The sequence below is a fragment of the Echeneis naucrates genome, chromosome 20, assembly GCF_900963305.1.
Source record: "Echeneis naucrates chromosome 20, fEcheNa1.1, whole genome shotgun sequence".
Lineage (NCBI taxonomy): Eukaryota > Metazoa > Chordata > Actinopteri > Carangiformes > Echeneidae > Echeneis > Echeneis naucrates.
Genome location: NC_042530.1, coordinates 8,048,523 through 8,076,103, shown reverse-complemented (window position 1 = coordinate 8,076,103; position 27,581 = coordinate 8,048,523). Strand labels below are relative to the sequence as shown.

Sequence of the window (27,581 nt, the reverse complement as noted above, 5' to 3'; positions counted from 1 at the left end):
TGGAAGAACGATGGCCTCCAATTCAATACGAATTAAGACTGATGTCTGTCCTAATGAACACCTGGCCTTTTAGCTCTCTCACACCAAGCTTTAGTCAAAATCACCACCCTAACCAAGAATCAATAGATTTTTTTGTGGGAGTGTATTTGTATGGTGTTTGGTAAAATTAGAAAATTAGATTTTTCAGTCAAATGAACATTTCCTTGCGTATACAACTTGAAACAAAATGACAAATGTACACATTTTATTGTAAGTGGAGCTCGCGACAGCATTAACGTTATGAGGTGGTGCTTTATCGAGAAACAGCTGTAGGTTCAAAGTCAGACCTGCCATTGGACCTGCTTGAACTGACTTTCTCAGTTATGTGATACCCAAGAAAAAACACCTGATTCTCATCTAAGTAAGTATATATTTAAGTATATATAGATGTTCAATAGAAAAATATTACAAGAATGAGGTTTCTCTGGGTAGTTTTACAGGTTACCTTCTGTATCTAGAAAGGACATGCTTTATAGAAGCACTCAGAAAACCCTCATAAATATGAGGAATTAGACAGGATCTACAGTATGTTCTCAATGGGTTTTTTTTCCCCACTTAAATTAATTGTTTTTGTGTTTATGTTTAAATTTTCTTTTTAGTCTTTATATCTTACTTGGCTTTAGTAAATTAAATCTCAAAGTCTTGTGTGCGCAGCTTGTTTTATGTGTCAAACTGTAAAAAAAACAACAAAAAAACAATTAGTGCTGTCGCCCCACAATAAGAAGGTCGTGGGTTCAGTTCCTGGCCTGTGGCCTTTCTGTGTGGAGTTTGCATGTTCTCCCTGTGTCTGTGTGGGGGTTCCTCTCGGTACTTGGGTTCCCTCCCACTGTCCAAAGAGATGCATGTCTAAGTTAACTGGTGACTTTAAAGTGTCCCTAAGTCTGAATGCGAGCGTCAGTGGGGTTTTTTTTTTTTTTTTGTCTGTTTGTCTTTGTGTGTTGGCCCTGTGATGGACTGGCAACCTGTCCAGGGTGTACCCCTACCCTTAACCGGAACGTTGGCTGGGATTGGCTCCAGCACCCCCTGTGACCCAGAAACGGAAAAGCTGCAGTAGATGGATGGATGAATGCTAACAACATCTCTCTAACATACATACAGTATGTATGTCACTGAGTCTGGTCCATTTTTTGTCACACAAGTTTCTTGTGTTAACTCTAAATGTTATAGAGTATATATAGCATACAGTATCACTTCATGAATAATTTTCAACACACTTTAAATGGTGTAGTGAGAACTGGAATTATTATTCAACAGTTGAGATAAACGGAACCAAGCAGTCTGTCTTAGTGAAATATAACTAAAACAGAAATTTTCTGGTTCATGCGTGGAGCCTGGGAAGATTTAAAGTATTTTGATTGAAAATCCTTGACTCTTGGTGATATCAGCAAGAACACAAATCTTAGCATTAAAATATATTTTTATTACTCTTTAGAAAAATGCTTGATTTCCATTGGTATCTCTGATGTAAATACCACCCTGTGCCTGCTGCGCTTACATCTGTTGCTTCAGTAGCACCAGCCAGCTTCTTCAGCTGTGAACTCAGGGATGGTAAACACAAATGTGTAAGAAGCATAATGAGACTGATAAGATGTGTTGTAAAAGGTGAGTATCGTGACAAGAGGAAGCAAATGTGTGTATAGCTGTAACTGCCATGTAAATGCAGGCTTGCAGTGTGTGAAAGGGTGTGGACCGAATAGATCATTTGTATGCACCACTGATTGTATCGTGCTTTTGAGACAATCTAGAGCTCATCTTGTGACTGGTCTGCATGTCTATCGCATTTCTATTGTGCTTGTATGTGTCTCTTCCATCGTTTATTGCCTGTCACAGTTTGGAAGGAATTAGTTCCCATGAAGCCCTCTGGGTGTACAGTGGGAGTAGACGCGCAGAGGGATAAGGAGGTGCCATGTTAAGGAGGGGAGGGAAAGAGGAGATCAGCTGACATAACTATGCCACTTTATCAGCTAAAGACTGAGACAATGTGACAGACCAACACTCGGTCTCACAGCAAGTGCACACACCAAGGTCTGACAAATCTGCAAGACACTACAAAAGAAGACCATTTGATTTAAATTAGCCAGAGTAAAGTTGAGAGGACAGATAGCAATTCTTTGCACTGTTCTGCTTTACTGAACCAAAGTGTGAGCTGGGTAATCTGTAGAGCACATTTAGGGGGATGATTTTAAACCCCAGCATTACCTGATTAAGAGTGCTGCTGCCCCAAAAGTGGAACATGTAATTGGACTAGACAGAGCAAAGAGAAAAGTGAAGCAGCCTTCTCTCCTTCTCTATCATTCCCTCCATTTGCACAGCACCCTGCTGAAACACTCAGTGACAGCCAGGTCAGGTAGCCCATACAGCTAAGGCCACTTAACCTCTATTTAGGAAACTGGGTCACTGACACAGTCAATAACAGCATCAATTCACAAATTCTCTAACAAGTCTCCAACAAGTCAGTGAAATAACTGATGGTACAACCACTTGTGAATTAAATCTTGCTTGATGTAACTCTAGTTTGAAATAAGATCTTCCCTTGCAAAACATGTATGTATTGTTTACTATGTAAACTTGAAATTAATTTGAAAATAACAGGGTTTATTCTGTACTGCAAGTAGACTCCACTATTTGCCCTCTAATCAACCACTGACCACTGTTGAAACCCTGCCAGGTCAAACTGGACTCTGGTCTTCAGGCACAGGTGGAGTCCATCTGGCTGGGTACTCTGCTTCCCATTAATATTTTAGTGTCAGATAAATGCAAAAAATACTGCTGATTCATTAGCTAAACATTTCACTTTTTAAAGCTGGCCATGTGAAGATGGGATGATAATGAACAGAATAATATACTCAGAGGTTTTAATCCTTCTTCTCCCTTCAGAGCTATTTAGGGTTTAAGACCTCCACCCACACAACGGGTTTCCAAACAGAGACACAGTTGGTCAGCTCCTGTACCAGGAGCATCAGTGTAACATCATCACATCTCTCTCAAATGAGTATCTTTACTTTGGATTCTGCTGCCAGATGAGACAGGAATTAGTTTTGTTTTGACGGCACACATCTTCAGGTGCCAAAGTCTCTGGAGTAAAAACGTACTCTATATATATATATATATATATATATATATATATATATATATATAAAAACTGACATTTTTGACAGTTATATATATATATATATATATATTTTATATATATATAAAACTGACATACAATAATGCACTTTTGAGTATGCATTAATAACATAAAATTCCAAGATAAAATGATTGAACAGAAAGTCACCTTTCAAAAAGCTCGAGAATTCTGGTTCCAGAAATGTTGTTCAGGACAAAATGGCCTTTACATTACAACATCTTGACTTCTAAAAACATATGTAGTGCAGCGTCAACACAATTTGCATATATCTATCTATATATCTAGATATATCTAGATATATGCATATGCATGTCTTAGGTTATGAGGAGCTCATTTACATGCACAACATATATTCATATTGCTCGTTTCATTTCTTTCAGCATTTCATAGTGGCAGTTAAGGAGGTGGGATACAAAGCTCAACAACCTGTGCAACATTTTATGTTCTCTGTGATTCAGAAAAGGAAAGCAAGTACTTCAGCTGATGAGTCTGAAGTCTTCATATCAGCCTACTGTTTACCTCACTCTACAGTATGCATAGAAGGTCAGCTAAGGAGAGTTCCTACAGCTCTAAAAACAGTAAAGATAAAATAAGCAAAACCATATTGTAGGTCAGTGAAGGAACACTGCTGAGTCAGCATAGTGAGACAGAGAGAAAGCGTTAGAGAGGGAAAGACAAATCACGCTGCTCAGAATCTGACCCTCACAGTGTGTATAGAAATGAATAGCCTCAAATTGAATCCACACATTCCTTTGGCTAAATGACAAGTGGGTGTGAAAAGCTGCAGCTCTACACGTCACTCAATGCTACCTTAGCCTTGTGATGGTGGTGAATGACTGCTGTTTAACTACACTCCACCATTAGACTGTATACTAGATTTTCTCAGGACTGATTCACACTGCATATTTTTGGACCACCCACCAAACTCCAGCAGGCAGCTTGCTCAATCCAAGTTTTCTCTCCCTCCCTTGGTGCCAAGGATTCCACCCTGGGCAGTGGGAAATGTGCCAACCACATGCTAGCACCCTCACTAGCACCCGATGCCACAAACACATTGTGGTAGAGGGAAAGGCAATTCACCCACTCACACAAATTAATATTTCAAAGCTTGTTTCCTAACCCCTATCTACAGCTTCATCCTGTCCCATCTTGCTTTGTGTTATTACACCTTTGGCGACTGTAGAAAAAGCTTAGGAAGCCCAGCTATTCTTAAAGAAAATTATCTTCTTGCATGCTCAAAATAGTAACAGTCATTAGATGTAACATATTGTACAGCTAAGCAGCAATGTTGCTATTGCAATACAAGAAGTGAGGGAAAAAAAAACCCAACACACACACACACAAACGGCTGCAGAAGCATTGTCATGCAGTCATGTGACCTCTGTTGTCTCCTCTGTTCAAAGCAAACTGGCTAAGGGCACCTTCTTTGCAGTGAGCAGTAGACACCACAATATCATTTAGCTTGGGAGATCAATATGCACTTTGCTGTGGCTGACCTACATAAGTAGAAGAGCATGGACTGTTGAAATCTTTGGATCGCCTGTGAGCCTCAAGATCCTTGGATCCCTGGTGAAGTCTCCACAGGAGTAGAGGATGAGGCAGCCTGTGGTGTGATGTTACAAATCTCAGGTTTAAAAACATTACAGATTTAAATAACTCTCAAATAACTAGCCATATCACTCTAACACAAACTGACTGCTACAGGCAATTTCCCTGCCAGGAAAATGATCTCAGACATGTCAAGGACACTTCAGTGCATTTATTTGCCAAGATACAGTAGTTCTTAAATGTTCCAACAGTAAATCTGAGCTCAATATTATCAAACTGTAATGTCACAGGAATCCCCCTGTCAATCCAGAGCAAAACCGTGCAATTTAGCTTTTATATGGCTTCTCTTCATTATTAAATCTTCGACTCTTTCACAACAAGTGCTGTACAAAAATAATTTCTGTAAATCACACATCAACCCCCCCCCCCCAAAAAAAAAGAAAGAAAAAAAAATCTAATCCTGTACAGGCTGCTGTTAATAAGACAGGATCTACTCTTGGCACAGAAAGATGGGTTGACTGATTTGAGGTCAGCTAAACAAGACAACAACAAGATGCCCTAAAGCTAAAAGGGAGACCCTCCTGTTCGATGTCAAAGCCCTCTCAGCTTTCCATCAAACATCTCTGCCTCGCTTTATTTGTCTCCTCTCAGTCGTTTCCCCCTCCTAGCTTCCTCTGTTGTAGAAACCTGGCCATTACCCCACAGCTCATCCCTCACGCCCACCCAGGACCTGTCACACTGCTGTTTCCATGACAACACAAACGCAGAAACAGCAGGGTGAGATGCCCAGTGAGACGAGGCAAACGGATACCAGGGGGAGGGGTGCATGTCAGGAATACACTGTGGACCTTATAAAGCATATGATGGACAGATAACACAATGTCACCGATTTGTGGAAGTAGTAGTTTGTGTGTTTGTTTGACCTGTCTTTTCATGCAGCCAAGGTCTACTGTATCTTCCATTTTTCGCTTCATCATTTAATGTAATTAAATAAATAAAAGAAAGACAGGGGGAAGTTAATATCTTCCAAGCACCACAAATTGTCTTAAACCGATCTGGCAGGAGTAGCCTTTGCTGAAAGCAATAACTCCTTGAATGGAATGTGCAGATTTGAGCAAGGGCAGTAATACTTTGCAACATCCTTATGAAAGGCCAGATTCTTACCAGCCTCACATTACTGGATGTTGTCATTTGACACTGCTTTTAAGAAGGAGTCCAGCAGTACACATTAAATGGCCTGTGTGAAGCTGAGGGTATGGTGTTGTTCAGGATAGAACTATACTAAACGGTAGAGACAGGGATGTCATTTTCCAGCTTGGTTCACATGAGTCAACTTAATGTTGTTAGCAAAGAAAATTGTATGGAAACAAGAGGAGCAGTGTACTTCACCGGTAAAAATGCGACATGTTTAAAATAGGATTAGTCATTATTTAAACAGATGTGTTTCTTACATTGTTTAGCTTTCATATTATCTGAAAGTTTAGGGTGTTGCAGACTTTGGCACTTCAAAAAGTGGATGTTCATGCTAAATTGGCAAAGTTCTATAGAGGCCAAGAGACGAGTAAAGCACTGAAGTAAGTGTGAATGTGTTCATTCTTCGACAAACTGATTATGTTTTCAATGGGGCTTTGATTACAAGCCTAAAATAAGTGCACATGCTTAAATAAACCTTAATACCCTATTAACATGAGTCAGAATTAACCTGGGGACCTCATGTGATTAGGAGTTTACCTCTGCATTGTTTGTCATGCCATACATTCACCTGGAAAAAATATAACCAAGTTTCACTTACTTTCTTGTTGACGATACAATGTAAATGTAATTTCTAAAGTATACTTTCAAGTATAGCTTTAATTTCATAATCAAAAAAGAGAGAAAGGGAGAAAACGTAAAACCAGTTGAAAGAATTGAGAACACAGATGACCTCAGCAATGATTAAATGTCACAGCATTTGAGCCAAGCAAAAATTGTTCTATTCAAATCAAAGATATTGAGTTTACAATCAAAGAAACCCATGGAAGGCAGGAAATGTCCATACTGGCATGAAACATATTTGAAGATGATTACAAAGTATAAAGGATATCTAAAATGTTACATTATACTGAAGCTGGAGAACAAAACATTACTTGACCAACATTCGTCGACTTGACATACGACAATCAGGGAACTGTGAGTGTACACAGCAGAACAAGGGTCAACCGATTACAGAATCACTCAGGTGATGCAACAAAGCAACCTATCACAGGGCAAAAGTCAGTGATTACAAGATGATAGGTTTGTCTCAAAATGCTCTGGAATGCACTCTTGTGTGTCATTTTCTGTAACTTTGCTATGATTTGGTGATATATAAATAAATTAGATTTTATTTGATTTATGAACACACTGAAAATGCAGTGGACAGTCAAAAAGAACTGGAACCCCCCTTCAAAAAAATAAAACAAAGCAAACAAAAAAAAAAACCCCAAACATTAAGATTTAGTTGTGTGAAAGAAACAACTGGGATTACTAAATAACTGAGCAAGCAAGAGAGAAGGAGGTGGATGTAGAGATATTTTCCGAATGATGTGACAAGCTGGGCATTATCCTGCCACACACCTGTTGCTATAGCTGTAGTTTACTGTAATGCAGTGTGTTCGGGCAGAGAACTACTTCTAATACCCATTGCAAGAACTGTGCCAAGACAATGTGAGAAATCCTCCAGTAAGTTATCCTTATATAAACATCCTCATACAAGCACTTGCAGTTATGCTCACATGAATTCCTGGACTGTCAACATCACAACAAATTCTTTTTTCGTTAAGTTGAAATTACATGAAACTAATTTTCCTATGTTAAAGCAAAGACAAGAACACTGCCAGATTATTCTGAAAGAAAAAAATAATGCTTTCGCATACAATAACACTACATACTATAAGAACATATACTTGCTACTTCAAAATGGGATCAGTTAAGGACAACTTTTTTTTTCCCTTGACACATACTGTCTTCCAAGGACAAAGAGTTTTATCTCTTGCTATCCACAATAACTTCTTGTTGAAAGCAAGTTTTGAAATGAAAACGTCAATAACGTCAGGCAATATGTCTTACAGATGAAACACTTTTCAGACTGAGCAGGATTTTTGTAAGTGAATAACAGCCAACACATGCACGAATTTGAGAGGCACAAACATGCACCTTATTTAATATGTTCTGCCCTCTCAGTGAGTTTTTAATGATTAAAATGAGCCACATTGTGTCTTAAAACGTCTTTGAGTTTACTTTGCATATGCCTACCAGCAGGTCTGCCTGAAATCCATCACATCTTCAGAGAAGCCCTGAAGTCGCAGCCAACATCTCATGTTAAATTTCAAACTGGTGATGTGACACAAGCACCATGCACCATCAGGTGGGCAGAGTGATGCAAGAGAAACTACTCAACTGGTTCCAGGGATGGATTCCTCCAGCATTACTGAGAGGAGCTTCGACAATCCCTGAAATGGCACAAGCTGTCTGTCTGTATAGTCCTGAATCGGTCAAGCAGGAGAGCCTTTGGAGGCAGTGCACTGACTATCCTGCATTAGTGCCTCACATTTTCACAGTGCACCTTCTGTATTCAATTACAAAGATCCAGTGTCTGTTTATCTGCAAAATGAAGCCTGTTTGATCCTGTAATAACTGTTTAGCCATCTAATTATTTTGCACATAATTTTTGAATGGTGTCTGACGTTTTTGGAAAGCAGTGCCATAACAAACTGGAACAATTCTCCTACATTCTTGATAGTAGGACCACTGATATCTTTCTGAATGCTACTTTTGAAATGTTTGACACTGCTGGCTTAAGTGTCAAAGGGCTCGTAGTGTGACTTGTCTGCTAGCTGACCAATTCGTACAGTCCTTCAACAATGCATAGTAACGCCAATCAAACGCGACAGAAACATTAGCTCTGCTAAAGCAACACAAAAAACAAGTATGGTACCTGCACGCTGACACAAATAGAGAAATGTCTTCAACTTACCTAATGCAGCAAGTCGTGTAGAGGCATGGCTAACACCACAACAAACAGGGCTCACAGCCCGCTCAAACACATGGTGGAGGACAACTATCCGGACCCCCCCAAACACACACACACACACACACACACACACACACACACACACACACACACACACACTCTGACAACGACGTGCAAACAGTGCAGACTAGCCTGCAGCTACACAGTTAGCATGCTAACTACCGCTCTCCTGCTACACTGGAGAACTTCGCCCGGTGTTGTGTGCACGGCCACACGCTCACTCAGCACAAAAAAAAAAAACAACCCCAAAAAAAACCAATGACATCTGAAAGTACTGTGCACAACACATTTCACTTCACGCAAAAATGTACATGTGACGAGGCCGCCGCAGAGCAAAGACGACTGGCAAACATTGCAATAAGTCGGCTGCAAGCTCGCTGTCCGAGCCGTCTAATTGACTTTGCTGCAGAAAACACTATTGACACAGACAGCGAGCTTAGCCAAGAAGCTAACACTTGCTAATAAGCTAACGCCGAAGCGAGAGCCTGTGCCAGACAGACACACAACCGAGATTGAAGACACTCGCACCCGCAATAGATTTCACAACCAAAACACCGCGTCCCTTTTTCCTTTAATCAGGAGCCCAAACGCGGGCGTCTACTTACGATTGAATACTTGTCGGCCGCGTCCTCAGCTGTTAAATCCCGTTTATCAGAAGCGGCTCTGACCTTCGCGGTAGTGAAACAACATTTCTGCTGGCTAACTGTGCCGCCATGTTACTCCTTCTCTGCAAACCAATACTGAGTGTTTATCTGGCTGGTGCTATCCTCCCCCACACCAGACCACATCACGGGGCTCCGGCAGGATCCGCTCAGTCACCGCCGGGGTCCGTGTGCAAGCCCGCGGCGATTTACCTGCTAGGATGACTCGGGTCCTGCAAAATGATCCAATGGCAGCGTTTTATTTTTGCTTATTGTGACAATTACTAACAACCGCTCAAAACACCATTGTGCCAAGAGAATCGGGGATATTTAAATGTTTCACAGTTTAAAATGTAGTTAAATCACACCCTCACTTTTCACAACTCAGGTTAAACCCTAATAAAGCATACAAAGTGTGTTACACTATATATATACATATAATGTTATTATGGCTTTGTGTGTAAATGGAAGGTCATAAAGATTTATGTCAGCCTATAAAATAATGCGCGTCAGCGTTGTAGTGCAGATAAAGAGGCTGGTAAAGTGAGAGCAGTTTGGGCTTCCCTCATTCTCATAAAGTACCATTTCATTTAGTTCATTTTAAGAGCTATAACAACTGTCACTGGCAGTGAGGATGAGAAACCAATGTACAATGTGTAATATTGATTTCTGAGGAATACCAAGTCGGTTTGGTTGGCATTGAAAAAAAAAAGTTAACCAATACATAGACAGAAAGCAAACATTGGAGGCGAACAGCAAGCACCAGTATCCCACTTATTCTACCTTGATTTACTGTCTGGGCAAGTAACCGAGGATCAAACCAGCCTGCAGGCGTTTTCTCTCCCCAAAACCTGAGCAACACCTCCACCGTGAGGCGGGTAGGAAAGGCACCAACGTGGACTGAAGTAAAAGTCACTTTGCAGACACATTGAACCACTCACAATTACTTCTACAGCTTTCCTCCAAACAAAATAATATGTAGTTTAAATGCTTGACTGTCATGTTTGGATATATAATTTACTTTATTTCATCGATAATTATTCATTTAGTAAAAAAACAAAACAAAACAAAACATTTTTTCTGTAAAAAAACAGAAGGTGTGCTGACCTCAGTTGATATAAAATCCTCATGGCCCTTCTTTCTGGTGCATTATAGTGACATTTATTTGAGTTCGTGAGTTTGTATTTAGTAACCTCGGTTGCTATACAAGTTGCCTTTGTATAGTGGCAACTGTGCTGACAGATAGAATAAACACCAGCACCGTCTCTCTCATGACAGCTAGACTTTTAAGTCTATATGATTACTGTTTTTTATTTCTGGCATATTCCTCAAGATAAAACACAATATGTGTCAAGTACATACATATACGTATACAGTGAAATAAAGACTGACAGCTTACTTTTTAATAAAACATTTTATTCCTTTGTGGGATAGATAAAACCTCAGGACGAGTTGAGAAAATCACTGATGCACTGTCAGAGGTAACCGTGATTTACTGCTGTGTACCTAAAATTAGTAGATCGGTTTACTCTTTAGAATAAGCCTGTGTTACCTTGCAGATTTATTCTCATAGTACAACTGACTGACCCCCATTGTTTTGTAAATTCATTTTATGCCATTTAAGTAAAAAGGCGCGTATGAACAGTCAACCAGACTTATTTGGCACAATCAATAGTGGGTTAGGGCTAAACAACATGGCTTTCTCATTCCCTGTCCATGCTCTTCCAACAAATCATCTTTTGGACATTTTAAAGGTAAGTAATGATATTCAAAGCAGAATACAATAAACCAATTCCACTTAATCTACAAATGAAAAGAGAAATACAAGATTCAATCAAACCAACTGAAAGGATGCCTTGCCTGATTTGGACATTTTCATCTGATTAAAAAAAAAAAAAAAATCTTACATTGCTCAAAACTAAAACACAAAGTGTTTAACAGTATTATAGGCAGCAATAGTCTGTATAATTTCAAAAAGTTGTTAAATGCACCACTCAAATATCATGTGTTGGGAGTTTTGCACAATACCGAACCATCAAACTACTTGGAGAACGACAGGGTGAAGTCTCCCCTTTACGTTGGTTAATTTAAAACACTCTCCCTTATTTAATCCATCAGCAGATATTGGTAATTGCTTCCACATTCTACTTTGCATTCCATTTAAGGTATGTGGCAAGTGATATAGTGAAAATGCTGTAACAGTGTTGTGCTGTCTAGGTTGGTGTAGTCTGCGATGTGAACCCTGAAGATGGAGATCTAACAAGCATGTGTGTAATCTTCTGTCTTGGAAAAAACAGCTATTACAAAGAAATCAATGAATTCCACACAACGTCAATAAAAAGAGGGATAGGAGTTGGTGCAACAGAAGAGGAGCTGAGCTAGCAGTTATAAATACAAGAACAAAAGGAAATAAAACACAAGCTGGAATACACAGTATTTAGACTAAGTATGAAATGGACTGTCTTGGGAGAAACATTAAACACTGAAGTCATCATTCCTGAAATTTTAAAATTACACACCCTGTACAAAACAATCTGTATCAATAGGCACTTCTTAAATAAGGTATTTTTCTCAATAGTTTATTTCAGATTTTTTTTTTTTCATTTCAAATGGCACAGCAGAGCAATGATTCTCAAATCAAGGCATACTGGACGACTGGTGATAAGCAAAGCTAAATGCACTGTGGTCCTTGAAGTCCAGCTGGGAGGTCAGTCCTGTGTGAAAGCTGAAAATGCATATCTCAGTGGGGAATTGGAGGATTTGTTGGTTGGGCATAGCCACAGAGGCATCAGGGAGAGATGTTTTTACAGAAGGGGGTGACAGGGTGGGTAGATTTAGGTGGGGGTCGGGGGCTTATGACAACTTCTCTTTTCTTGCTCTTGGTGAATCAGCTCCATGGGAGTTCACGCCATTTACTCCATTGGCTAAAAAAAAAAAAAAAAGCCAGAATATCAGTTAGTCCCTCATAAAGAGATATATTATTACAGCATCACATGGATTGTGATATTATTTGTCAGCAAACAGTAATTGTGCCCTTGACCCTCACCTTTGTCCTTCTTTGATTTGCTCTTGGAAGGAGCTTGTTTCTTTTTCAAGGCTTGAGCTTGGGCATGCTCTCTCCACCGGCGCAGCTGAAAGTTGATAAATTTCCACATCATAAAGGCCTGAGTGAGGCAGATAGCGGCCAGGACAGTTATCCTGGTGGGATAAGGAAACGGTCAGTGAAAAAAGATATTGCACAATGTATTCACAATATCAAGCCCAATTGACAAATATTGGTCAAAAAGGCAGGCCACCTTCAAACACTCAACAAAAATTGCAGACACTTATGCTGTTTTTTAATAGCATGACAATAATCTTCAAAAGCTCCTGTGGTTGTGTGTATGGAAAGGAAGGAAGAATTCTGTCATTTGCTTATCAAAACTGTTGTTAGCGTCCAACTTTCTTCCTCTTCTAAAGTAATGCTCTTTCTGTGCTACTGTTGAACATCAAGACTGAGCTGATATTCATATGATCTCCATAGTGGCATGTTCATTCACTGTGATGTTGTAAACATAATTTAATTTAGATTTTTGATGCCTGCAGATGATTTAGACCAAAACAAATTCCATTTGATTCTGTAATCATCAGAAATTTTTTAAGAAAAACTTACCGCACAAACAGAACATTAAAGTTTCCTGCAGCCAAATCAAAGCCTTGGTTCTCAGCTGTGGCGAGGCCAAATCCCACAGTGAGAACAGACAAGGACAAGGTTAGCAGCCGCCCAAGGACAAACAACACCGCCCATATGGTGAAACTGGAAGACAAGAGCAAAAGCATGGTGATGCATTAAAGACTTCTTGTGATCATCACAGATTCTTATATGCAAAAGGAGGACTCACCCCATTTGCCTTTGCTCATTGCTGAAGTAGACCAGACGGGAAACGTGGAAAAGTAGCTCAACAAAGTAGTGCAACACGAGCAGGACCAGACACAGACGGTTAAGACTGGAGGACAAACGTAGACATGATTCTCCTTTATTACAACTGACAGGAACATTGCAAGATAACAGAATTTCATTCATAGCAGCTCTTACTTCAGGATGTAGGCGCCAGCAATGTGGACCAGGTACAGGAAGATATACACAAGTTGGCGTGGAATATCCTCCTAAACAGTCAACAAAAAGGGGAAGAGGGTAAAAAACTACAAAAATATTTACAGCAGTGTGGCTCAACAATAAGAATTAAGCGAAAGGGAGAATTATTTTGTGAAACAATGCAACATAACCACGGAAGCCAAACAGGAAATAGCTTTAGGGTCAACAGAGAAGCTAGGTTACATCACACTATCACAAAATGCCTTACCTTCTTTGTCTTTTGGAAGTACAACTCTGGAAGAGCGTGTAACCAGTATCCCAGCTGACAAATGTAGTAGAATTTCATCTGGAATCTGAATGATAAACAGAATTAACTTAGTTAAATAACTCACTGAAAGTTGTATAATCAAAAGAATGACAACAAAATAACAAGCTGCCTTGTGCACTGCAGTTCACAACATATTGTATGCCCACTTACGGCATTAGTGTATGGGGATATCCCTCCCACAATGTGACTGGATTGGAAAGGAAATTTTCCTAGAAACAAAAGGTGTTTAAGTTATAATCATGGACAGTTTGTGGCCACATAATAATGTGTGCAAACAAAAGCAATGACAGCTTAGTTACTGTGCATACAGAAAGCAGAATGCTTGTGCCCCAGCCAAAGGAGAATAAGTAGAAGGCGCTGAGTTGGCCCGACTCGTTGAACTTGCTGTGTTTGGTTTTGGAGAAGTGCTTCTTTCTGTTGATTTTCTGCAAAAAAGCACAACAGCCAATGCAGCAATTTTCATGGTGATTATAGGCTGTGTATTGAAGTACGATTCATGTTCGCGTCACTTACATCCAGCACATATTCCTGGATAATGGCGTGCATGATGATGGCCACCAGCATGTAGAAAAAGATGGTGGCCAAGTCCTTGATACCATGGTGGAAGTGGTTCACAGCTGTCTCCTCTGGACCATCTGCAGTATACACACCGCCGTCCATGCAGAGTGAGCACAATGACCAAAATTTCTGCTACTACTAATCTATTATCTTCAGGTAGTGTGTTTCATTTGTATTATTACATCAAATGTGTCAAGTTAGTGCAGGTCCTTGATCCACTGAACCATTTCGATTCAGATGAGTCAAATGATTCAGTCAAGTTTAATAACCGAAATTTATGAGGTGAGTCTTTTGGATTAGTGAGTCTTGACTTCACAGTATTGCAGCACTGTCAGAGACTGTGTCACTCACTCTCACACACACTTCTGTTTTTGCAAAGTTATATATTATCTTTACAAACTACAATTTGATATTGTGAACCACTAAATAATATAATAAATTGTAGGACAGAGACTAATAATTCATCAACAGAATCCCAACAGATAGCCTGAGAAGGCTTGTGGCTAACAGTTTATAAATCACATAAAGAACTCAATCAAATCGTTTGTAGATGTCACTATCAATATAGAGAAATCAGATTATTGGATTTGTTGCACTGTAGGGGAATTTAGGTGCTGTGTGTTATTTACTTTATTAGAGATAGGCTGTAAATAAATTACAGAGCCAAGTAAGTGGTGAGGTCTCACAGATAAGAATTGAATCACCAGGCTGCAAACCTAAAGCCTGTACAACAGAGCATGAATAAATTCTGCGATTGCTGTCAACAATATCTGGAGCTGCAAAAAACTGTTAACCTTGAAATGAGAAAGACTTGATTTGTGAGGCCTATATTACACCTCAGCCCAAATTTCCACAGCACAACCTTGCCACGAGAGAACTTTATAAATCAGGCAGACTAAATTTAGCTCCAAAGGGAAAAAAGGAGCTTTCAAATGGGTTTATGTAAGGCCATGCAAGTACCGCTCCAGAATCTAAATTAGAGGCTTCCAGTGAGACGACCCGAAGAAAATGCTACATTATATGTTAAAGCCAAGCCTTGCGCTCTTCACACCTTAACACGTCAGCGCTCATCACGTCTTTCACTATATAATCTCTAACTCACCGTTTGTTGATATGGTGACATTGTACTGGACCGTTATGAATAACACAGCAAACTTTGAGGTTACCTGTGGATGTGAAAAAAATAAAAAAATAAATAAAAATAAATGAAAACATATTGGTAAAGACACATATGTGACATTTAAGCAGGACTTTTTCTAAGTCTACACACAATAAAAGGTTAAGGATTTAATTTATATGACAAAGAATCTCTGTAAGACACAAACAAGTGACTGCAGCTGTGAGTTTTAATTTTAACCAACATAAATATGTATGTTTGTAGTGCACAACAATCCCTCACAAAAGGGAACTAGAGGTTCATACGATGATCATGCATTATTCTAATGAAGGAGATACTTTTACAATGTGAACTACTTTTTAAGGGGATTTGAGACAATAATGCACGTAAAAATTTAACAAAAAAGTTACATCATTTGCTTTCCTCAAAAAATTACTTTCGTGAGCTAAAAATGATTAGTATATTTATAAAGGTATGATAGGATTGATGTGCGCTTTGTTATTAAATATGCTTTATGTAAACATATAGAGGCGGGAGAGAGGGCAGGATGCTGGGTTAAAAGCGGAAGCTGCACACTGCTCCTTCACAACAAAAGAGCTGTCCTACGCAGCTAACGCATTGGCAGCATGAAATCCTCCCACTGAATGCACTCAACTGTCCAAAACATTATACATGTTAGTAATGAACTTGCATCCAGAAATGCCGCCATCGTCCACCATTTTTGCACCTGTTCGATTTTTTTTCAGAGAGCGTAGCGGGGATTTTATTTTGGAAAACATAAACAGGAAGTAGTTCAAATTGCTGAAGACTTGACATTAATGGCGCCGCTTTCCAGTGAAGGCGAAACATGCTTCAAATGCAAGAAAAAATACGAGCTGAAAGTGGACCGGTTTGGAGCAGAGAGGCGGGCGGGCTGTCCTCACCGGCCCCGGGGGTCAGGTCGGGGGGTCCAGCCGGATTTCAGCCGCCTCTCAGCTCCGAGGACAACTTTCAGTTTTGGTGCAGGCGGCTGTCTGTGATGACTGCGCTCTCAGTCGTTGTATGATTGCCACGTAACACATCTACGCATAAACTAACCACGTCCAGAGTGTTGCGCAATATGTTGACAAGATCGATACATTATTGCAAACCTGCCACACACATAGAAACCCCGACTGGTATTGTGGCACAGAAGTAACTTTGTTTCTTCTGATCGCACCGCCGGCCTCCAGAGGAGAGCTTTGAATTATTGATTTCTACAGAGGAAGCAGAAAGATGGACAGCCGGCACCAGATCCGCACATCGCTGTGATTAAAACTTACAACACGATCGGGCTGATTCTGTCTTCGGTGTGTGTGTGCGTGTGTGTGTGCGTGCGTGTGGAGGGAGCGGGGGGGGGGGCATTTTTAAAAAGTCAAAGGGGCCACCATTCACTGAAAACTTTCGATCACGAGAGGAAGTGGATCGAAGAACACATCAGCCAGCCATGTCAGTTTCCAGGAGGACAGCTTGGGGAGTATTCGGCGTCCTGTCCGCCTCAGGTCGGGCCAAGGTGCCAGCCGAGCCCGCATCACCCACAGTGAACACCCCATTCAACATGTGGACGGGGACTTACCTCAAACATCAGCCCGAGGAGGAACACCATAGCAACACAGGAAACAATATCTGCATGGTTCTGGATGACAAACTCATGGCTCAGCACCGGCGGGTTCTTGTTGGTCTTTTTTCGGATGGGCATTTCGACTGAAGTCGTGCGTTAAGCAGCGCGGATCGAGTCGCTTTCTTTCAGACGATGTTATTATCCTTCGGTAGGAGATCGCTCGGGGCTCCCTCCCGCTTCCGACAAGCACAGGGCCAGGCAGCAATTGAATGGCGTGTCACTCTTCTGTAGTGGGAGGGATCACGGAGAAAGAGCCGCTGCGCCTGACCAACAAGCGTCTTTACGCACAGCAGAGGAACAGCTGGGGCTCTCTACTGCTGCCTAGAGGTTTGGAGCTCCACCACCAGCTCCCGTCCACGTCCACAGGCCCACTGGAGCTTTGGAGCCGCTGATTTAATGACAGGGCAGCACGGCCCACACGACGTGGCTTCGGTTACCGGCCTTTATGTGCGGAGTTTGCACCGTCCGAAAACATGAATGTTTAGGTTGATTGGTGACTGTGAATGGCTGTACCCCCCCGCCCCACCCCCCACGTCCAATCAGAGCTGGGATTGGCTTTATCACCCCCGGAAATAGATAAGCGGTAGAAGATGGATGATTTCATGATTCATGACATTTGATAAATTGTAGGCTGGACTAACTAGAGTTGTGTTATCAGCTGTGACAATGTGACCTCTCTGTTGTAACTTCAGAAACTTGGTTATTTGCAAATTGAATCCAAGCATCAGAAAAAAACTGAAACTAAGCGTTATCACAGATATTTCGAAGTCTAATTTTATTGTCTTCATTTTTAAAAATATATTTTTACAGTTTATCTTGAACTTGATTCGGTAACTTCTGAATTAAATTGGACTTGAGGTTTCACAGATTTTCTGACTGATCTTATTATTTTCAGCTGCATGCAAAAATACACTAAGGACAATACGAATTCAAATAAGTCAAGCTGCCTTGACATAGAAAACATAGACAAGCAAGACTTCTGCATACAGTAGTTCAGTCAGTCAGTTCCAGGGTCATGGTAAGAAAACTGCAGCAGAGAAAAGTTCTAACATTTGATACTACCCGAATAATGCCAGTTTCACCGATATATGACTAAATTCTGATAACAACAATTAACAGTAGTCACGAGAGGCTCAAGGTCTGCAAACTGAATTGAGGAAAGTGGCTTTTATTTTCTATCAGTAAATCATACACAGAGTTTACAGTTCCTGTCTTTTGAAAATAATGAAATGCATCCTGTTTCCTAATCTAGGACAAAGTTATTCCCGAACATAGTGGAAGTACTTTAAATACATGGGGATAATGGGGACATCCTGTCAGCACTCCCATCCTCTGTATTCACAGCAAAAACAAATTACACTTACACTCTCTGTAAAATAGAGAAATATGGCTGAGGAGACCCAGGCACTTCAGTCATGATGTTTCAAGAAGAAGAAGAATGGAAAAAAAACAAAAAAACAACAACACACAAATCACATGACAGGAAACATTGTCATACATATGTTCACACACACCTACATGTGCACAGACACATGATCAATTACGTAATGCCATTTTTCTGGGTTGACTGTATTAACTCAGAGTCTCTAAGGTGGAGTCTGTCACAGGGTTCAACGAAAGAGAAAGGAAAGAACACTGCACACTGCTTCTGTGACTGAACATGAAGTCTACCATGAAAAGGATTTACTGGTAAGTTGATTTGTATTGTTCTTTTGTATGTATATTTCAGTGTAGCTGACAGCTTTGTAGGATATTATACACTTATTAAATGTGCAATTAAAATTCAAAATCTATGTAAGAATAATTTGGAAGGATATTATGAAAACACAAAAAACAAACAGCTTTTTTGATAAAACATAAAACAATATCAATATGATTTGGACAAATGTTGTTTGCCTTCAAATTTAGCTTTTTGTCATTTATCTTCCTCGCAGATTTTGAAATGATTTTCAAGCTGGAGAAGATACTGATCCTTTCCATGTAGTTACTTTTTAATTCAGTAAATTTATCCTATTTTGCGGTTCTTTGAGAAGTGTGAGGAAAAAGCTGAAAGGTCTTATGTAAGAGTTTTGAATGAACTAGGAGAAGTTTTATAATTTTTTATTATTCCTGATAACACCATTTATTATTTTCCTATTACATTAGTACGCATTTCATCATGACGGAAGTCAAAGGGCAGGAGTATATTAACACAGCATCTGACTCCAGTCACACTACATTTCAACCTGCCTCATGCAAACATTTACTTAACATTGTGGTTAATCTGCACGGGGTTGTGCTGCATGATCCTTGTGGTTTGCCTCACACTGCTTTTACAGACTGACCAGAAATGGCACCTGAACTGCTGGAGTCCAAAACAAAACTGTCCACAGCAGCTCCTCTCCCGGGGGAAAACAGACACATTTCTGCCTTCATCTGGGAGTGAAACCTCTGATTAAACCTCTCAAATGGCAGCAAAAACGTCTTCTTCAGATATTCAGTACACTAAACCGCGCTGGATATTAACAGTTGCTGGACTTGTCTTGTACGTAGTGGACATTTGGACGGACATCGGACTGGCTCTGAAATATTTTCAAGAGAAACAATATGTCTGGACCGGCCTGACTCTAATGTTCGTTCTGGCTGGACTGCTGGTGACACAGATTTTCAGCTACGCCTGGTATCATGATGACATGAATGATTTTCTCAGAAACCCAGAGGGAAAAACCACGATAGCAGGCATGTTGAAAGGTCGGCTGCTTGCCTTTCATCTTTTAGGCATGGGTATCTTCATCAGGTATGGGATATGCAATAATTATGGTGGTGAATGACTGTTTAAAAAGTGCTGCATTTTAATAGGACACTGATCCCTGCTATTGTAGCTAATGAAAAGGAGTGTCTGCAGGTAGTGACTGAAATGGTAATATGCAAATGGTTTCATAGAACAGTCAAACAGGAATAACCACTTTTAGGGATAGTATCAGAGTTTTGTAATTCCATAACATCCGTTCAGTATGCACATAGTAAACAATCAACAAATACCATGCACCATGGCGACAACCTGTCTTAGTGTTCATTGTGTTTGACATGTTACTAGGTATTGCCACCTGCTGAAGAAAGGGTTTAAAATGGTGTGGACAACAACAAATTCTTTCACAGAGGAACAGAGCAGGGAGCTGCACCACAACCTGTTTTGCTTGGCTACCGACCTGAGCATGCTCAAACTGTTTGAGACTTTCCTGGAGAGCGTTCCTCAGCTCCTTCTACAACTGTGCATACAGCTGGGACACAGTGAGAGCTCAATTCTGCAGTGTAAGTAAATACAAATTATCTGGATATTCATACATGTACAAGCTTAAAATAAACTTTCTATTTATGGAATGTTTCTTTTTTTTGCAGATATATCTATGGCATTTTCCTTCTGTAACATTGCCTGGGCCCTGGTCGACTATCGTCGCTGCTTACGCAGATCCCTCCCCCATATCAGGGAGATGCCAGCAGGCCTCCCCACAGCAATCTACCTCCTGTACAAACTCTGCACCATCACCAGCCACATCCTGAGCTACAGCCTCCTCCTCATACTGAGCATTTACAGCACAGTAGCCCTCACTGGTCTCTGGCTCATGGCGACCATCTGGACATACTTGCTTCATACTAACTTCTGCTCTTCCAAAGGCCTTGAGCTTCTCTACCAGGCTGTCATAGGAGTCATCCTCACATTCACCTTTTTTAATGTCAAAGGGAAAGATACAAAAGTAGCCATGACCTGCTATTATATTTTCCACTCTGTTGTAAACCTCATGGCTCCTTTATTGCTGGGTTTGTTGAAGCCAGAGTTGCAGACTTCCCCATTTTTTCTGATAGTCAGTAGTTTAATCTTCGCAGGGTCAATACTGGGGCTGTTGAGCCTGGTGTTGTACTACCTCCTACTGCATCCCAAGGGGAAATTGGGTGAGGCCGATGAGTTGGATGGCCTGGGAAAAGAAACAGAAAGCATGAGGAGATTAAGAAACTTTTTACAACCTTGATGAAGGTGTGTCCTTTCAAAGGAATAAACTAGCATTTGAAACAATATAATATTAACTTAATATTTTGCTAGCTGCTCATTATTCATTCATTATGTTGCTATCAGTACTCTCAGACCAGGTTAACTTTGTAATGCAAGATAAGTCTTTATGTACAATATAATTTATTGTTGTAAATAATTGAAACATTTTATTTATTCTTACTTTAATAAAAAATTATGCAAATTTAATTTATTGTTATTATCATATCTAACAATGCAATCCATCTTTTAGTGTGAATAGGCAGATTTAATCTCCATACAATGCATTGCAGAATAAGCTAATACAACTTGGGGACAAGATAAGTAATTTTAATTTTCTATTTTGTCAGTCTACATCTTCTTTTCTTGCAGACAGAATTTTTCTGCTAGTCAAACCGTAGTTGAGAGCTACTTTTTGGGAACTGACTTTTTTTTTTTTTTCGGCTTGTAACACACTGTTAGACACAGGGTGGCGTTATTGTCTAGGTAGACTTCTCTATGTATCTGCGAGGTCCTGTACTTCCCCTTGCCTACAAAACAAAATATAAAGAATATACTTTGAGTCAGAACACACTTAGTAATATTTTAAGATCCTCTCACTGATGTGTTCCCCCTTATATTTCCAAGGCCAAGTGGGACACAATCTTAAAATAAACCATTTTCCTCATTCTTAAATTCTAAATGATAACTGTATATCTAATTAGTTTAATAATAATGAAAAAATATAGCCCAACACAAACTTAATGTTCATGCCAATATGTTTGAATTTAATATTTCCTCTTCAAAACAGACATCTTACCAACACCACTGACCTTGACTGAAACTATAATTATCATCTAACCTTCTGCGCTGATATTTCTCACCTAAATCCCTTGAAACAGAGGGGCAAATAAACATTTCTGCCTCCTCACAAATGATGGACACTGGGCATGGATGCGCTAACTAGGAATAACAAACCAGTGCTAATTTTGTTTTGACTACCAGCAAAATATTGTGTGAGGCAGGCCTGTGAGCTGAGGACACGGTTTCTTCCTGGCCGGGACATTGGGGGTTAGGGAGTCGGGGTGGCTGTGATTGACTGGCCCACTGTGAGCTCACCTGGGAGGAACGCTGCCAAACCGCAGGGTTCAGAGTGCATGATGCTTGTTGCCGTTCAAATAAACTCTGCCCCACCCACCACCCCCCACCCTCGTTCTTTAATTCAGCCAAACTCAGAGCTTCTCGATTTGTGTACTCCACTGGGCCACTTTAGCTTTCATCTGTCAGTTGTGCTCTGTCAGAGGCACTCCATAAAATGACAAATTTAGGCAAGGAACTTGTGTTGGAGAGGAAATGAATCACTGCCTGGTAGTTACCACACAGAATTTAAATTTTCTGTGGAGCTGGAGTGGACAGACCTTGACAGTATTTAGAGGAGGCAAAGGTAGTTGATGTATTTGAATAGCTATAAATAGACACAGCAATAATGTGGAATTAGAACACCATCTGAAAATGACTCTGCTAGCTCACTTTTGGAACCAGAAGGACATAGCACCTGTAAGTGGGATTTGGCTTCATAGGTAAAATAAAATGACTTCATTCTTTTTACTTCAGATGATGGATGCCCTCTTTCTCTTCTACTGTATATCTCTACGGGCTCAGTGGATTAATGTGATGTAAACCTGCCAGAGGAACTTTTATTGGGAGAAGATGCATGTGTCCTGGCCTGGAGTCTTGAACAGTGTCTTCCTTTGCCTTTGTAAAGCTACACATACTTTTGGCTGTGACTCACCACTGATAGAGCAGCCAGAAAGCAGTCACAAACCATTGGGATGAAACGTTTTGAGTAAAGCATTACCTCGCTCTCTCTAGGAGAAAACAAGCAGAAAGAGAACTCTGGCGTTGACAAGCGCCCTATAATTTCCACTTTTGGCACTGAGAGTTTAATACCCAGTAATCTCTGTCTCTGATCTCACTGCAATGCACCTCCAGAAGGACTGCCGAGTGTGGTGAGAATCTGAGAAACTAATTGTAAATCAAAGATGATGATATGTGACACTGCAAGATGAATCTCCAGCGCACTACAGGCCAAGGACAGAAAGTCATGTGCTAATTGAATACTGGGAGCATCTTATCACACAGACACACACACACACAAGACGACAAATGTGCAAATGCAAAGCCATGTAAACTCACACTGCACTAACTGTCATCAACTTGGTTTTCTCTGATTGAATGGTGCTCAGTGTCTACATAAACAACACTGACCACTGACCTCTCCATAACCAGCACTAGACTTTTCACCAAATCTTATCTTTTTGTTTTCCATCACCACATCCCATAGCAGCCGGTCAGGAGGGGGGCAGCACTGGTGTACGCCATCCCCACAATTTGTACAGACACAATAAACCCAGAGAGGCAGGCTGTTTTTCATTAGGGCTTCAAAGTCCATATAAACCATGATTAATGAAGCCCTGAGATGCTGTATGTCTTTAATTATTATGACTTGACTGCTGCACCAGTGCCTTAGATGCATTAGCAATGTTGGCGATCTGTACACGTCTGCCTGGCTCATTTTGACATGGCCGCTTCGCCTCATTCTTGGAGAATTCCCCGAATGCGAAGGTGGGGGGGCAGGAGGCAAGTGATAGAAGCCCCCTTTCTGCAATGGCACAGAAGTTTCTTTAATCACTGTACATGCACACTTACAAATTAGTTTGGTCAGTGACAGATTGGAGAGCAGGCTGAGGATAATTACATGCAGTGGGCTGGTGTGTGTGATCAGAGTGTGGCATTGCGTTACCCAGAGGGTTTTGTAAATAAAGTCCTCATGCAATGAATGAGGATATTGTAAAATGCAATTTGCTGGGCACAATAGTCATATACCATTGTTATTATTTTGACGTCTGCTACAGAGTAGTGTGACAAGAGCTGCAATAGGGAAGTTAGTCCAGACAGAGCAGAAAATACCAAGTCAGACGTAAAGGCACCTATTACCTGGAAAAACTAGTCATATGCTATAGAGAGCTTCGGGTAGCACACACTGTTATTCTATGAGGTTTTAAAAGGACCATATCATGGAAATGTGGAAATATGTATGAGGTATTAACATCATCTTTTTTTCTTCTTTAAAAAAAAAAAAAAATAATTGAGTTCATTTTAGACAGGAGCCCACACAGGGGAGCAGAGTGAGAGAGCCTGTATAGCAAATTCAAATAACGCAGTCTGACAAAACATCACAACACTGATTATTCTTATCCTTATCTGTTGGCCATTTTTTAAACTTGGTTTCTGCATATGGCAATAATATGCAGAAACTACATCCATGCTAGCAGCTCTTAGAGGTTGAGACATAAGCACTTTACTTAAATGCTCACGTTAGTGTGCTATCAAGTTTACAATAACAATACTGACTTACTGATACTCATGAGGTCTAATGTTTTGCATGCTGATTGTCTAAGTGTTCTGGTATGCTAGCACAGGTATATTACAATTGTAAGTTGGTGGCATTAAGAACCTTAAGGGTTGGTAAAAATACACACCAGTCACTGCAAAAAAACATGTGAACCGGATTTTGCCATATCAACTTATTTTTTATTTTAACAGGAAGTCACACCTGCAAGCTGCCTGAAACAAGCACACATTCTTATACTGTAGTCCTCAGAGTGGCTCCACTGGGGCAGTCAGTGTTTAGTGCTTTTTGGGAATTTAATGATACTTGTTGAAGAAGGAAATGTGTTGGTTAATCACCTTCTACTTCCAAATTTTCCCACTCAGTCCATGGACCGACTTATTTCTCTACAATTGGTTGACACACAACACATGATGATTTAATGGCCACATTCATCCAGAAACAGTGATTATATAGTTAAACTTGTGTAAAGTAAATGGTAAAAAACAATACCAGATTACTAATATGCCATTGTTAACTTTTCTCCAACTCAGACTTGTAATAGCATCTTAAAGGACTTCGAACTGTGAGAGTGATACTCTGTGATTTGACCAGACAAAGGGAGAAAGAAACAAAGAACATGGAGGAAACTCATTTGTATAATCCTCATTTAGTGCAGGCGATTTATGTTTCACAGTCAAGGACAACCAGTGAGCACTAACATAATAGTGCTACCCATCCTAGCCCTCACATACAGTGAGGTAGAAACAGATAGAAAACAGAAGCCATGTTTGTGTTGGGCATGCTCCCATAACGTACTGCATGATGGATTATAGAGTGTTCCTGTTTATTTATGCTGTGCTGGGTAGAGGAATACGGGCAAAGACCTCAAGCATACAGCCCATGTATGGCAAATACAATCAGCCGTAAAATAAGATTGCATATTATGAATGAGCAAAAGGTTCACACACAAACCACACACACAAAAAGCACTGGGCTGCAATCAAACACCCACACATATACACACATACACACTCGTCTTTTTGCAGGGGAAGCTTGTCTTGATTAACCTGGCTGGGGGAGCCTGACATGTTTTTCCTTTTACGTCATGGCCCATTCCCTGAGTGGCTCAGTGGAAACCATCAATTCTAGTTTGTCTGCAGTTTGTCTATTTGAATTTTTTGCTAATCTGTATTATTCATTGATGTCCTGTTGGCCTTGTACAGGAAGTGCTGAGTGAAGACGGTTGTGGTATTTTTTTACTCAGACATCATACATCATGCTTTCTTTTTCTTTTACAAAAAATTGCATCACCCCTTCTTTCCCTTGCCAGCCAGGGGCCTTTGTGAAGAGGAGGTTATGGCATTTTGAAGTTGTAGTTTTTATTCTGCATAGATTTTCTGCTGAAGTCTTTGCATAAGAGCTACAGAAGGAGAGGATTATCAGCTTGATGCATGAAAACAGTGAGGAGGTCCACAAAGCATCTGTGACTGTGTGACTACAAGGGACAAATGTTTTTCTCTCACACGGCTTCTCTCTGAGCTGCATACTCAACAGCAGATCACCCCCTTGACAATTTTCAGTCTCTATTGGTATCAGAAGGCCCATAGATCTTGAGTGGAGGAAAAGATGCTATGCCTGATTATAACAAGAGGTCAGGTCTTTGATGCTGGTACGGTGAAATTTGTTATACGTTAAGCCAGTGCTAATGTGATTATGGACATTGATCCATTAAATCTACTGTAAAAACGCAGTCTGCACTAGTTTTGAACTTGATACTGAGGAGAAATGTGAGAGGTACTGTGAAACATTAAAGACGCTTTGATGTAATATTTAACCCATCTGCAGTGAAGGGGTTGGGGGTGGGGAGTGTCGTCCGTAAAACGCGTTTTTGGCCAAACTAAGAGGGACAGGCTGGTGTGAGAAATGGGATGTGTGATTTTCTCTTGGGTCTCTTGTGGTGCTGTTGTAGTGTGGGCATGAAAGGGGGCAACTGCCTGTCATGATTACCCCAGTGGGACGTTTTATCAGGGCAATAAAAGCATGCTCTACGTGGCTGGTGTACACTGTGGAACTCCCCTGCCTACCAGGATCAGCCTGAGTCACAGCATGCCACCTCACTTCTTTTCTGCTATGGACAGCGAGGGTAAAGATTTAGCCTGAGTTTAACCAACAAATTCAAAGAGCAGCAAAGCAGCGGCGCTGAGAGGAAAGAGTCTCAGGTTTTTTGGCTGTGCAACAAACTGCACAACAGAAAGATGCGGTCTAACGTCTTATTTTTGTGCCTTCTGATGCTAATTAGTTTACCCCAAAAACACTTTACAGTTGAAAATACAGCCTCGCAAGCACTAGGCCACAATTGAATATAAGAGAAAGCCATTTTCAGCTCCTAAGTCATTTTGGCCAAAGAAGACAAATTGTGTTTAGCTGTAGATTGTAGTTAACACATGACACAATGACTGAGCACGAAAGTCATCACTTCATACAACGGAGAGACTGAGGGCTTCAACTTCCACCATTTTACTAGAGCACAAGTAAATGGCTTAATGTAATTGTGGGTTAGCAATAATTTCTAGGAAAGTATCCCACTTTTGTTTTTAATCTGTCTATCTCATTTCATAATTGTAATTTGTCCAGTACATTGGCTCTGTTAACACAGACTGCACGAGGTCTATGGCAGTCTTTAGCTTTATCTGATTATCTGAGTCTGCCATGAAGAGTTAATGCAGTGTAACCGCCTGTTGCACTAACAATGCCAGATTGTAGGGTAGGGTAAGGGTTAGGGTTCTATGATCAAACATTTAATATTTTATTGAGAGTTAACCTGGTTTCAGATGATTACCTTATCACCATCTTTTTTTTTTTTACTTATTTAGTTGGCGAGAAACTCTTTCTAGAGAAAAAGAATCCAGACCTGGCCTCAGGTGAGTGATGACATCTGTCAATTTTCATTTGGGTGGCAAAACACTGTCAGTATTACGTCCCGCTGAGATATCCACAGTGCATGCCCTTTCACCGTGGCCCATAATGCAACAAAGGTGTGGTGACTGAATAATCTCCT

At 40.5% G+C, this 27,581-nt stretch overlaps 3 protein-coding genes across 11 annotated transcripts in view; 1 reads left to right on the top strand and 2 right to left on the bottom strand.

The window, feature by feature from the left end:
- ncoa2 (nuclear receptor coactivator 2) overlaps positions 1 to 9,534 on the bottom strand; it is a 48,515-nt gene extending 38,981 nt beyond the window's left edge. For 5 of the 8 annotated variants that reach the window (XM_029528889.1, XM_029528885.1, XM_029528890.1 and 2 more), the window contains exon 1: positions 9,374 to 9,533. The gene's annotated coding sequence lies outside the window, so the exon portion shown is untranslated. Of the gene's footprint in view, positions 1 to 9,373 lie in introns of all 8 variants that reach the window. The other 3 variants (XM_029528882.1, XM_029528886.1, XM_029528883.1) reach the window with 1 other exon arrangement.
- A 1,270-nt stretch (positions 9,535 to 10,804) lies between these two features.
- tram1 (translocation associated membrane protein 1) lies at positions 10,805 to 17,369 on the bottom strand. 2 transcript variants are annotated; one of them, XM_029528927.1, is made up of 11 exons: positions 17,082 to 17,369; positions 15,473 to 15,536; positions 14,326 to 14,438; positions 14,121 to 14,237; positions 13,963 to 14,021; positions 13,753 to 13,837; positions 13,485 to 13,555; positions 13,291 to 13,395; positions 13,062 to 13,205; positions 12,450 to 12,607; positions 10,805 to 12,333 (listed from the first exon to the last, which is right to left on the bottom strand). In XM_029528927.1, the coding sequence occupies exons 1-11, from the start codon at positions 17,202 to 17,204 to the stop codon at positions 12,263 to 12,265; spliced, it is 1,110 nt and encodes a 369-aa protein (XP_029384787.1). In that variant the 5' UTR covers positions 17,205 to 17,369; the 3' UTR covers positions 10,805 to 12,262. The 2 variants fall into 2 exon arrangements, with proteins under 2 accessions (XP_029384787.1, XP_029384786.1); XM_029528926.1 differs by having other exon boundaries at positions 12,456 to 12,607; positions 14,326 to 14,447; positions 17,082 to 17,361.
- A 1,024-nt stretch (positions 17,370 to 18,393) lies between these two features.
- On the top strand, positions 18,394 to 21,334 carry xkr9 (XK, Kell blood group complex subunit-related family, member 9). Its single transcript, XM_029529360.1, has 4 exons — positions 18,394 to 18,815; positions 19,445 to 19,902; positions 20,203 to 20,417; positions 20,505 to 21,334. Exons 2-4 carry the CDS (start codon positions 19,574 to 19,576, stop codon positions 21,131 to 21,133), a joined length of 1,173 nt encoding a protein of 390 aa, XP_029385220.1. The 5' UTR covers positions 18,394 to 18,815; positions 19,445 to 19,573; the 3' UTR covers positions 21,134 to 21,334.
- The last annotated feature ends 6,247 nt before the right edge of the window (positions 21,335 to 27,581 follow it).

Excerpts from the sequence above, each read along its gene's own strand:
- tram1 (XM_029528926.1), bottom strand. The coding sequence starts at position 17,204 with ATGCCCATCCGAAAAAAGACCAACAAGAACCCGCCGGTGCTGAGCCAT. Across the intron at positions 13,556-13,752 it reads ACTTCCAAAAGACAAAGAAG|GAGGATATTCCACGCCAACT; the intron begins GTAAGGCATTTT and ends TTGACTGTTTAG. Across the intron at positions 12,608-13,061 it reads TTTAATGTTCTGTTTGTGCG|GATAACTGTCCTGGCCGCTA; the intron begins GTAAGTTTTTCT and ends TTATCCCACCAG.
- xkr9 (XM_029529360.1), top strand. The coding sequence starts at position 19,574 with ATGGCAGCAAAAACGTCTTCTTCAGATATTCAGTACACTAAACCGCGC. Across the intron at positions 19,903-20,202 it reads GGCATGGGTATCTTCATCAG|GTATTGCCACCTGCTGAAGA; the intron begins GTATGGGATATG and ends ACATGTTACTAG. Across the intron at positions 20,418-20,504 it reads TGAGAGCTCAATTCTGCAGT|ATATATCTATGGCATTTTCC; the intron begins GTAAGTAAATAC and ends TTTTTTTTGCAG.